Genomic DNA, 12,316 nt, shown 5'->3' on the forward strand with positions numbered 1-12,316 from the left:
TGGCATCTGTGGTCACTCCACCCAATCTGGAGCCTCCAGGTCCACACCCTTTTCCAGGTTGCTCCTCGACAGCCACCATGAAAGGCTAGACCTGGATTCTGCTAGAAGAGGCAACGGCAGGTAAAACTGCTCCAACATCGGATTCCATCTGGACAACAGCCCTTCTGCAGCGGCCACATGTGAGCAAAGGCCCACGAAACCAGATCCAACGTCGAGGGCATGGATCCCAGCACCTGTAAGTAATCCCAGACCCTTGGCACTGGCAGACAACAGCCGTGTCACCTGTGCCTGCAGCTTAGACAATCTCTCCGCCTTCAGATACACTCTGCCCTCCTGTCAAAGCAGGCACCTAGATATTCCAACAATTGAGATGGGACCAGGTGACACTTCGCCACATTGATGACCCAATCCAGAGAGCAGAGTGTGTTCATCACTCGTTGCACAGATCGACTGCACTCCTCCTCCGTCCTTGCCCAAATAAGCCAAGTGCCTAGATACGAATGGACCAGAATCCCTTCTTGTTGCAAGGCTGCCGCTGCCACCATCACTATCACTTTTATGAAGGGTCCAGGGTGCCGTGGCCAACCCAAAGAGAAGAGCCCGAAACTGGAAGTGGTGGCCCAATACCTTGAACCGTAGAAACTTCTGATGGTCCTTTCGAATGGATATATGCAGATAAGCTTCGGTTAGATCCAAAGATGCCAGGAATTCTCCTTTGTGGACCACTACAATCACTGTACGCAACGTCTCCATCCGGAAATGTGGCACCTGCAAGCTTAAGTTTACCTTCTGCAAATCCAAGATGGGGCGAAAGATACCCTTCCCCCTTCTTTGGTACCACAAAATAGTTGGAGTACCTCCCCTGCCCCTGTTCGCTTAGCAGCACTGGAATTATGGCCTCCAGGCTTAATAACCTTTGGAAAGTCCCCTCTACCACTTCCCTTTTATTTCAAGAAGAGCAGTGGGATTCCAAAAAGGCTTCCCTGAGCAGATGTGAAAATTCTAAGGCGTAACTGTCTCTTATAACCTCCAGCACCCACCGGTCCAAGGTAATCTTAACCCACTCCTTGTAAAAATGGGACAACCTGCCCCCTACTGCTTCCAGAGAGGTGTGGATGAGCCTGGCTTCATTGGGAGGCCTTACTGCCTCCAGTTCCTTGACTGGACCCACTTCTGGAGAACTTGCTGGCACCCTGAAATGTCTACTGGCAACTAGATAACTGCTTGGAACCTGAGGAGGAAGTTCCTCTTCTGGACTGAAACCTCCTTAAGTCCTGAAAACAGGAACAGGATGGAAAGATCTTGTTGCCCCTTCTTACCCTCTGGCAGTCTATTTCCCTTTGATTCCCCCAAGGACTTCATCAGCTGATCCAGGTCCTCCCTGAGAAGCAGCTTCCCCTTAAAAGGAAGATTGCATAGCTGAGTCTTGGACCACATGTCCACCGACCAACTGTGCAACCACAGAAGTCTGCGCACAGCCACCACAGAGACCATATTCCTGGCCGGAGTACACACCAATCATACAAGGGATCAGCCACATAAGCCACTGCAGCTTCCAGGCAAGCCACTTGAACAGGGGTGAGAATAGCAGACGAGGCCTGTACCTGAGGCTTCTGGATACAGCACATGCAAGCCCGCTGCATCATGCTAGCACACACCGTGGCTCGCAAACTCAAGGCTGACATCTCAAACATACGCTTCAAATGAATCTCCAATTTGTGGTCCTGGACATCCTTCAGAGCGGCCGACCTCACCACCGGAATGGTAGTCTTCTTAGTTACTGCAGAGACTGTCGCATTCACTTTAGCAGTCTTAAGGTGGCCCAAATGCTCTTCCAGCAAGGGATACAGCTTTGCCATCACCCTCCTGACCTTCAGGCCTGCTTCCGGGAAATCCCACTCCCGGCTAATCAGCTTCTGAACCTTTTTAGGGATGGGAAAGGCACTGAGCAGCCCCTGCAGTCCATACAGAACCAGATTGACGTCCTCATTATCTGACTCTTCCTAAGTTAGCTTTACCCCCAATTCTTCCAACACCTGTGGAATGAAGGGCCAAAGTTCCTCCTTCTTAAACAGGTGGACCACCACTTGAGGGTCATCTCCATCAGTCCCGGTCCCCTCCACGAGATCCAGGTCATCCTTGTTCACATCTGGATCCCGGGTATGACCCCCATCCGGGTCCTCTCCCTGTTGCGACACAGCATCCTCCTGCATCTTGTCTGAGTCATTCAGATCCCTGGAGTCACCCTCCGCATAAGCACCACATAAGCTTAGGGGCTTGAGCATGCACCCAAAACCACCCAAAGCCAGCCTAGGTCTCTTGGGTGGCCCTGGCCTATCTCTGGATCTCCTTTTCCTTGCATCCTTTCTAGCCAGAAAGGGCCTTAATTCGGGGGAAAACTCCCACGGGGTCTTCAAACCCCTGGCTCAGGGAAACTGGATTCCGAATCTGCTCCCTCCTCCTGACCATCCTCCGGTTCCTACCCTGCAAGAGAGAGTGGGGGAGAGGGAGTCACTGGGTTCCCAATGGGCTGCAGACCCCTTTCTGGGATCCCCCTTGGGAGTTGCAGCGGAGACTCCCCCCTTTAGCGCCTGCTGCGGTCTCTGCGGATCGGGAAGCCCTCCTGGACTTAGAAGTCTTAGAGGAAGATCCATCCCCTCCCGATGCACAATCTGTGCAGAGAGAGTGAGAATTCAAGCGGGCAGACCAGAGCCCACAGGCCCTGAAAGCCTCCACACACAGCTTTGTCCACCACGAGACCCGAGAATCCAGTCGACCCTAGAGCACTGCCGCGAGGCAGGCCACACACGTGACGGCCCTTCCGAGCCGAAAGACGATGCATGCCCACCCGACACTGCATGGGAAAAATGGCCCGAATGCTGCGCAACACTCGCGGCGCTCAGCACAGGTTCCCCTGCCAGGAAAAGCGCAGTTGGATACTCATAACAGGTGTTCTCCTAGGACATCAGGATGTTATAGTCCTCATATATGGGTGACATCATCTGATGGCGCCTAGTGCGGAAAACTTTTGTCACAAAGTTCCTAGAAACTTTGACTTTCACACTGAGTATGCGTTCATGTGAGGTCCCCCTTCAGTCTCATAACAGAGAAAAAATATGAGCGAAAAACAAAATGGAAGGAGAACCGAATTCCACAGAGTGGTGGGTGGGATTCCTGAGGACTAAACACCTGCTGTCCTAGGAGAACATCTGTTACAGGTAAGCAACTGCACTTTCTCCTATGACAAGCAGGATGGTAGTCTCATATATGGGTGAATACCAAGCTCCAGACTGTCCTCGTCATCCAGGTCTGGCCAACAGGCACTGAAACAAATTGCCAATGGGCACAATAACAACAACCGTGTTACTGTTGGCCAGCGGAGGACAGCCTGATTCCGACCAGGGGCTCTAGGCAGGGAGAGTTGGGCTTAAGTTTGGAAGAGACTGCGTAGGACAGACTGGCTGAAGGCACTGTCCTGTTGATCATCTTTGTCCAAGCAGTAGTGGGCTGTGAATGTGTGAAGGGAACTCCACGTTGCTGTGCAGCAAATTTCGGTGATGGGAACCACTCATAGATGAGCCACCGACATTGCCATGGCACGCACAGAATGAGCTTTGATTCGGCCTGCCAGCTGAAGGCCTGCTTGCACATAACAGAAGGCAATGCTATCCGCCAGCCAGTTGGATAGTGTTTACCCACCGCCATTCCCAATCTATTGGTATCAAAGGACACAAAGAGCTGAGTGGACTATCTGTGACCAGCAGTGCGTCATAAATAGAAAGCCAAGGCCCTTTTATAGTCCAAAGTATGAAGAGCCCATTCCCCTTGATGGTAATGAGGCCCGGGAAAGAAGGTACGTAAAATAATGGACTGATTGATGTGGAAATCAGTCATGACCTTAGATAGGAACTTGGGATGCGTACTTACGACCACATGATCATGAAAAAAAACCTCATGTATGGCAGGTACATAACCAAGGCCTGAAGCTCACTTACTCTACGAGCCGAAGTAACTGCCACTGGGAATATAACTTTCCAGGTGATGAACTTCGCGTCTCGGGAGCGCAATGGCTTGAAGGGAAGACGCATGAGCCACGCAAGGACAATGATGAGGTCCCAGGACGCAACAGGAGGCTGAAAGAGGGGCTTCAATTGAAGCAGACCCCTCATAAAGCGACCAACTAAAGGCTGCACTGATATGGGTGTGCCAGCAACACACTAATGAAGCTAAGTTGAACCCTGACTGAGCTGTCTGCCTGAATTCTTTTTTTTTTTTGTTTTGCATCGCCGGCCCAGGGCTCCTGTTAGTGCAAAATTGCCTTGCTTCTCGGAACTGAGCTTGGAGGAAAAAAAGACTTCTTGGAGCTTTCCTTGTCTTTAGGCAACTTCTTATCCTTCAACTCCCCCAACTGCTTCATGAGCTGCTGCAAATTCTATCCAAACTGCAGCTTTCTCTTAAAGGGGAGGTTCGACAGCTGTGCATCAGTTGATCAATTTCATAGCCATAGAAATCTCCTCGCAGCTACCGCCGAGACCCTACCTCTGATGGAAGTCTGGATCATATCATACCGAGCATCAGCCACAGAGGCTAGTCCCTCCTCCAAGCAGATTGCCTGTGCTGCCTCAGCCACAGTCCCTTACAGCTTGCGATGTGCCTTCTGCACCCAGCACACACAGGCTTCTCTGCATCTAACTTCCGCACACCGCGGCATAAAGACTCCAAGCTGAAACCTCAAACAGTCTTTGAGCAGGATCTCCAGTTTCTGAGCCTGGACATCTTTTAGAGCTGCTGCTCCAGCTACCAAAATGGATGTTTACTTAGCGACTGCCAACAGGGCTGCATCCACCTTGGGAACTCTCCAGGACTCCAAGATCTGCTCCGGCCAGGGGTATAGCTTTGCCAGAGCTCCCGCTACCTCCAAGCCTGCCTCTGGAGATTCCCCCTACCAATCTACCAGCTTCTTCCCTAACGTTGGGAACAGAAAGGCCTTAGGGGATTCTCCTTAATCCTCCCAGGACTAGGTCACTCCTTCATTATCCGAGTCCTCCCAGGTTTGTTCTTGCAAGGGATATAGCTTAGCCATAGCTCTGGCTACCTTCAGGCCCGCTTCGGGAGACTCAGCCCCCACAATCCCTCCAGGGCTGGGTTCACCCCCTAATCCCCAAATCTTCCAACACCTGGGGAACCAGCGGACCTAACTCCTCCCTGAAGAACAACTGAACTGAGGGCAGTCACCCTCAACAGTCGAGACTTCATCCAAAAGGATCCACTAAATCGCTGACTGGGTCTTTGTCCAGCTCCATCGCAGAACCTTGCTGCTGATCGGATCCATCTGACTCACCTAACGTGTCCCCATCCTCAGCCGTGGACCATCCCAGCCCAAGGAGATGCAGGATCTCTCCAAAGCCCACCTGCTTTCCCCCCCAAAGGCTTTTTAGTCACAAGGGGTTTCCTGAGAAGTGGCTGCCTGGATCCTGCCTCCTCAGTCAAATAGGCCTTGAGAAGAAGCAGGACAAGATCCACTGAAAACTGCTCCGAATCTGAAGAAGACTGATCCTGCCCATCTCCCTGGCCCCCCGTCCCTTCCCTGCCACCAGCAGTGCTTAAATCAATGGGTAAAAGTGGGGGAGGTGAGTCCCAAGGCTCTGAAGAAGCCTCTTAGCTCTTGCCATGTGCTCTCAAAATGGCCGCTGGTGCCTCCAACACCAGCCCGGCTAACGACATGGTGTGACTACCCCCTGATGGGCCACGGAGGTCCCAGCCCCTCCAGAGGCACCCTCCATGCACAACATGTTTCTATTGAGTCGAACTCCTGCCATCCGCGGCAACTTTTCTGTGCTAAGCAGGCATCGGCCTGAATCGCTGTTCGGCCTAAAAATAGCCCCTGCCGCTGAACAAACCCTGCCGGCGGCGTGCCCCAGATGCTAAGTGAGCCCCTGGCCCAGCGATCGGGAAGTTTTTGCCCTCACTTATCCGGCTCTGCCTCTCAGTAGTTTGGCAGATCAGCACCTGAGCAGCTCCCTTCACAGGCAATGGATTAAGCTTTGCCATGGACCTTCCCATCTTTAATCTGAATTGGGAGCTCCCTGTTCCGCTTCCACCAGCTTCTTTACTGACTTGTGCTACAGGAAGGCCATCAGGAGACCCCACATCCCATCCAGCGCCAGATCTGCCCCCTTCAAATCAGGGTCCTCCTGGGGGATCTTAACCACCAGAATCTGATAAGTCAAAAGGTAGCAAGGCATCAAGCTCTTCTCTTCTAAAAAGACATTCTACCTTCAGGGACTGGGACTGATGGATCATCCCCTTGACCGACTTCTGGCCACTGGATCTACTGGAACATCCAAGTCAGAAACCTCCACTGCTCCCCACGGGAGTCTCGGCAGACTCATCGGACCCATCCTCCCCCAGGCCAGAACCCAAGGGGGAACCCAGCAACCTCTGAACTGGGGAAACCCGTTGTCTCCCAGAACGAATTATGTGCATCTAGGGATTCGGCTGGGACCGCGAATCCCTAGATGCATAAGGTGCTTGCTACTTGGCCAGGTAAGCCTCATGCAGCAGCAGCAGCAGCAGCACAAAATCTGTAGAAAAAGCCTAAATGCTCCAGATCCTACAGGGAAGGAGCCAGAACCCGGCAGCATGGGGCCCCCTTCCTCCTCAAAATCTCTCTGATTGTGCCCGGAGATTGAACAGGCCGGAGACAAACGTAGGGGAGCATCCCCCTCTCCCCCCCCACCCCCCCCAGCAGCGCAACAATGGCAGACAGCAAATCCAAGATGGCCGCCATTCCCATGCTGATCGGGGAAGGATCAGCACCTCGGTCAGGACCCCGGAGCAATGCCGAAACAGATATGGGGAACTTCCGAGGCTGCTTTGCGGCTGGGGGGGGGGGGGGGGTAAATCGGATGAGCCCTCCCCATCCTTGGAACACCTGGCGTATAGCCTGAGCAGACTCAGCAGCGACCACATCAAACCACATGTGCAGCATGTCGAGTCGCAGGCCTTCGCACATGGGGAGAAATTGACTGCCACACAAGCAGAAGAAAAGGAAGAACAAAATAAACCTACTTCAGCAGTCTGAAACAATGAGGAGAAAGCCACCTGCACAGCCAAGCCATGCAACTGCCTTCAGTTCCTTTCCTTTTTTTTTTTTTTTTTTTAACTTTACTCAAACTCCCAAAACTGAGGCACACAGTCCACAAAAAGAATAGACTGCCTCAGAACACAAGGATATCTGGAGCCTGCAGCTGACTGAGTGGCCTTGTGAAGGGGAGGGATCTGGACCATCAGATTTACACTGCACAGATCGCTCAGTATGAGCACACACAAGGGTCACCAACCCCCAAGCCCGTCTGCCTCAACTGGACAGGGAAGAACCCACCATCATTCAAAAACCCCTCTGAGGAAGGCTCAAAAAATGCCCAGACTGCAGAACTGCAGGTTTTGCACCCATCTACCATCTGCTGAAGAGAGAGAAATACTGACGAACTGCAGGTAGCAAATGTAGTTAAGTAGCAGTGCCAGTAAAATTCTCTGTCTCCATCTGCTGGAAGGGAGGCAAAACCCAGGAGTCTGGACTGATCTGGGTACGTACAGAGAACTGCCTCATCAACAGAATCTGACAAGGATGTAGAGAAGAGAGATAACAGTACTGGAGAGAATGCAGTGGTCAATAGCATGGATATTCCTAAAAGTATTGATGGTGACTGAATGAAACAGTGGGGGAGGATGGTTAAGAGTGGAAATTATCAGATGATGGTCACAGAGACAAAAGGGAGAGATGGAGAAGCTGGAAAAAGAAAGAAGTTAGAAGCAAGGTCTAGGATCAAAGCAGTGGAGCTTAATTTGATGTCAAATAAATAGGTTAAGGTGAGGAACTTTGAGGTACAAAAGTCAGAGGGATCATCAACATGGAAGTTAAAGATCCCAAAAATAAGGGGTAGGAGAAAATGGTTCAAGGAAGAAGGAAGCCAGGAATCAACATACGCAAGAAAAGTGAAGGGGAGCTTATCAAGGGGACAACAGATGACATATCTAGAGGGAAAGAGGGTTGAAGACATGGATGGAGTGGATCTCAAACGAAGAGTGGGCTTGAAGAACAAGATGTTGAAATCTGCAGGAGGAAAGTAGTAGTCAGATACTGCCATCATGGCCTACCAAGCGTAGCATATGGGGAAAATGATCACTACTGTTGCTATTCTGTCATGAAGGTTGAGTCCTCAGAGGAAAGCCAAGCCTAAGAGAAAGCAAGATGAAAGGAGTGGGAAAGAAGAGAGGACATGAATATAGGTACGCATACTTACAGGAAATAAACATGAAAAAGGAAGAGAAGCGGCAGAAGGGAGGGGATACAGACTGAAGTATTTAGATGGGGCAACAGTTGCCTTGGGGGATCAGATGGAGACTGTTGTTGCTAGCTGAAAGGAGGAGGAGAAAGAGGAGGGTATTGAGAGAAACAGAGATGCAATGACAGTGACAAGCATAAAACGCTCTCAAGAAGAGATGAAGGCTGGATAAGATTAGCATATTGTTTAGCTCAAGATCATTAGACAAGGTAGAAAACAAAGGCTGAGAAGGTGGAAAATATAGACAGTGGACTTGATGCCTACAATGGTATCCAGTGGGGAATGGAAAGGGTATGCATCAGAAAGAGGAAGGAGTAGAGGCGCTATAGGAAATAGGGAGAAAGGATTACTTCAGGCCAACAGGTTTTTTTCTATGGCATGCATTGAGAAATGCTGGCTTTATAGCCTACTTCTTCAAGGAGCAAAAGATGGCAGATGCTCATTTCTCAATAGATTGTGGTATATTCTGATGGCGAAACCGAATGACTGTATACAAAACATGTTAAATAAATTAGTAAATAAATTAAATATTGTGGGCTCAAACTGTTTTGTTCCATACTGAGGTGTTGTAATTATGTTTAAATACAAGAAACAGTAGTGAAAACAGGAAGGGATTTGGGTGGGGCTAAAGGGAAAGTCTGGTTAAGAAAAGCAGGAACTTACAAGAGGGTGGGTGAGAGGTGAGGTGGGAGACTCCTAATGTCAACTGGGAGGGCACAGCGCCAATGCTAGGATTCACAACTGGACTAAAGTAGATAGGGAGGAAAGATTCCACAGTAGATGAGAATGAAGGCTCATGGTGCTACATCCCAGCCCTACATCTATTTAAGCTCGAAGCTTATAGGAGTAAGACAAAGAACAATCCTTATGCATGCACACTGAAGCTTTCCTCACCTGATGGAGGGAGACTAACTCGATATGGAGTAAAGATTTCCTCCTGCTTATGCATGCGTGCCTGGTACCCTTTCTAACCCTTCACACTCAAGGAAGCTTAGTTTACCTGAGGGAGATGAAGAATGGGGTCTGCCTCTCTTTTTTCTGCCATCTTGGCTCTCCTGGGGTGTCTTCACATTCTCATTTTCAAACTTTTCCTCCTTCTGTTTATCCACTGAAGAGTCTCTCTCGTTCTCTGATATGTTCTCTTTATCTTCTTTCCCATCCATGGGTAAAATCTTTTCAACTGCTTTGTTTGTTTCAGAGACGTCAATTTTTTTCTCTTTATCTGACTGCTTGGATCTTTTTTCCATAGTATGAGCTCTCTCATCTTTGTCCTTGGAGTTTTCTGTCGATTTCCTTTGCTCTCTAAACTTTTCTCTTTTTTTATCAGTATCAAAGCAGTTACCTTTGTTTTTCTCTTTCGACTTTGCATTTGTTAAATTGATCTGTAAAGAGTGATAAACACAATAGTACTGTTAACTTGTGCAAAAAGATAGGGGACTGGTGAAACTCCTTCACACTTACTCTACTTGACTTTCTGATTCTGTTACAGTACACAGAAAAATCCTCCATGAACTTTTTTATTAAAAAAAAAAAGTTACAATTACAGAAAACCAAGCTATTCTTTGAAAAAAACCACTTCAGATTTAAGACTCCTACTTCCAAGTGATATTTTAATTTACAGAAGTGGCTGGGACTTTGAACACAGCCTTTTTTGAAACTATCAGGACTGTTTTATAAATTTTAAATATATACACATTTACAATTCTCTATCATATGCAAACCACCAAAAATGAAATACATAGCAAGCACTGTTCCCCAATTCACAACAATACTCCCCCCCCCCCCCCCCCCAAAACGGTGAGGATATAAAGCAATTGCTCACATGTCTAGTGCTATGGTACTGATGTGCACAGCACTGGACATGTGGGCTCTAGAGAAAACTGGACTCTTTGCAGGCTGTTAATTTTTTATTAGAATTTAAGAACTACCTCAAGATGAGAATTCACAGGTTTTTGATACCACAGTGTTTCTTTTTTTTCAGATGTGACCAAAACAGGATTTATGCGATCTCAAAAGCAAACATATATCCTCTTCTCTAGATAATGTTTATGCTTGTCTAATAAAAGGTATCAAACTAAATAAACCACTTAAATGTGTACTGTAGTAGTAGGACCCAGACATTACACATAACTACATGAAAGAGAACCAGGGAAACAACAGGTCCAAATCCTGCCAATGCTCCTTGTGACCTTGGGAAAGTCACTTCATTCTCCATTGCCTTAGGTAGAAACAAAGGACTTGATTTACTAAGGCTTTTCTCCCATTCTGTATTTATGGGAAAAAGGCTTAGTAAATAAGGCATTGTAAGCCCTCTCAGGGCAGAGAAATACCTACTGTACATTAATTTAACTCGCCTTGAGCTACCAATGAAAAGGCATGAGCTAAATTCAAAATGACTAGCACTGACATCACTGTAGGAATTTAAATGAATGCAGCCATAATCTAAGTCAAATGCCCAATTCTGCAGTATAAGATGAAAAATTTATTTTTGAAGACCAACTTTTAATACAAGCACTGCTGCCAAAAATCACCTCTGGTGGTACTCTAGGTTATATGGTCATTCCTTCTGAATCTCAGATTGGAGGTTTAGCACTTATGACAATTCCAAATGACCATTTGACTGGACACCTGCTGCTGTTTAAACAAAAGTTCAGGAGTAATGGCAGATTCATAGTACCCCTTAAAAAGAATAAAACCATATTTTAATAGTCCAGAAAGCATAAACAAGTCTCACCTGATCTTTGGGATAAGCTTTCACGTGAATGTTTTTTACAGTCTGAACTACTCCATCAAAAAATTTAACAGTATAGGTACCTAAAATTAAAGCAGATATGGCATGTTCAGATAGAATTAATCTCAATACTGTGAAATCATTTGAATAATCCAATAAGAAATTATTACTTACCTGATAATATCCTTTTATTTAGGACAGTCAGATGAATTCAGAACAAGTGGGTTATGCACCTCTACCAGCAGATGGAGACGGTGCAAAATGACATCACAGTATATATATTCCTGCAGTGACATCAGCCTGCCGGTATTCTCTTCAAAAGCAACTGTGGAAAGACTAGCAAAAAACTTGATTAAACAGATAACCATTTCAATACTCAGCCAACTGACAACACTGAGCTCAGACAAGAATGTATTACACTAGTCTAGGAACTGGACTAACACTTACCAGTAATCCCAATATAACGTATCACTGCTGAGGACTATAATACAACCATTCGGCAGCCAAGGGAGGGAAGCTGAATTAATCTGACTGTCCTAAAGAAAAGGAAATTATCAGGTAAGTAGTAATTTCTCATTTCTTAGTGCCAGTCAGATGAATCCAGAACAAGTGGGATGTACCCAAGCTACGCCCGAATAGGATGGGAGGCTGCCCGCAGTCCAGTCAAAACCGCACGTGCAAAGGCTGTCTCCTCCCGGGCTTGCACATCCAGATGATAATACCTGGAAAAAGTGCGTAACGAGGACCAAGTAGCAGCTCGGCAAATGTTGACAGGAGACAATTTCACTTCTGCCAATGACGCTGACTGAGCCTTAGTGGAATGAGCCCTGACCTGACTAGGTAATGGCTTCCCAGCATCAATGTACGCAGCCGTGACTACCTCCTTAATCCAGTGAGCTACAGTAGCCCGCGAGGCTGGTTCTCCCTGCGCAGTACCGCCACGAAGGATAAAACAGAAAATCCATCTTCCGTAAAGGCTTAGTAACCTCTAAACACCTGAAAATGTGTCTCTTGACATCCAAGGGTCGCATCAGACGATACTCCTCTACATCTCTCTTTGTCCAAAAATGGCAGGGAGATGGACTGATTCAAGTGAAAATCAGTAACCACCTTCAGTAGAAAAGAAGGAACAGTATGCAGCTGTACCGTCCCTGGAGTCACCCAGAGGAATGGCTCCCGGAAAGACAAGGCCTGCAATTTGGAAACCCTATGCGCAGAACAACTTGCCATAAGAAAC

General features: G+C 47.9%; 1 protein-coding gene across 4 annotated transcripts in view; it reads right to left on the reverse strand.

Moving 5' to 3' along the window:
- The window catches only part of PHF20 (PHD finger protein 20), a 280,282-nt gene that overhangs the window by 141,956 nt on the left and 126,010 nt on the right, over window positions 1-12,316 (reverse strand). For all 4 annotated transcript variants that reach the window (XM_029611169.1, XM_029611171.1, XM_029611170.1 and 1 more), the window contains exons 5-6: window positions 11,083-11,162; window positions 9,349-9,730 (exon numbers count right to left, since the gene is read on the reverse strand). In XM_029611169.1, the coding sequence (XP_029467029.1) occupies window positions 9,349-9,730; window positions 11,083-11,162 (462 nt within the window). The remainder of the gene's footprint in view (window positions 1-9,348; window positions 9,731-11,082; window positions 11,163-12,316) is intronic.

Source organism: Rhinatrema bivittatum, chromosome 8 (genome assembly GCF_901001135.1).
Source record: "Rhinatrema bivittatum chromosome 8, aRhiBiv1.1, whole genome shotgun sequence".
NCBI classification, from domain to species: Eukaryota; Metazoa; Chordata; class Amphibia; order Gymnophiona; family Rhinatrematidae; genus Rhinatrema; species Rhinatrema bivittatum.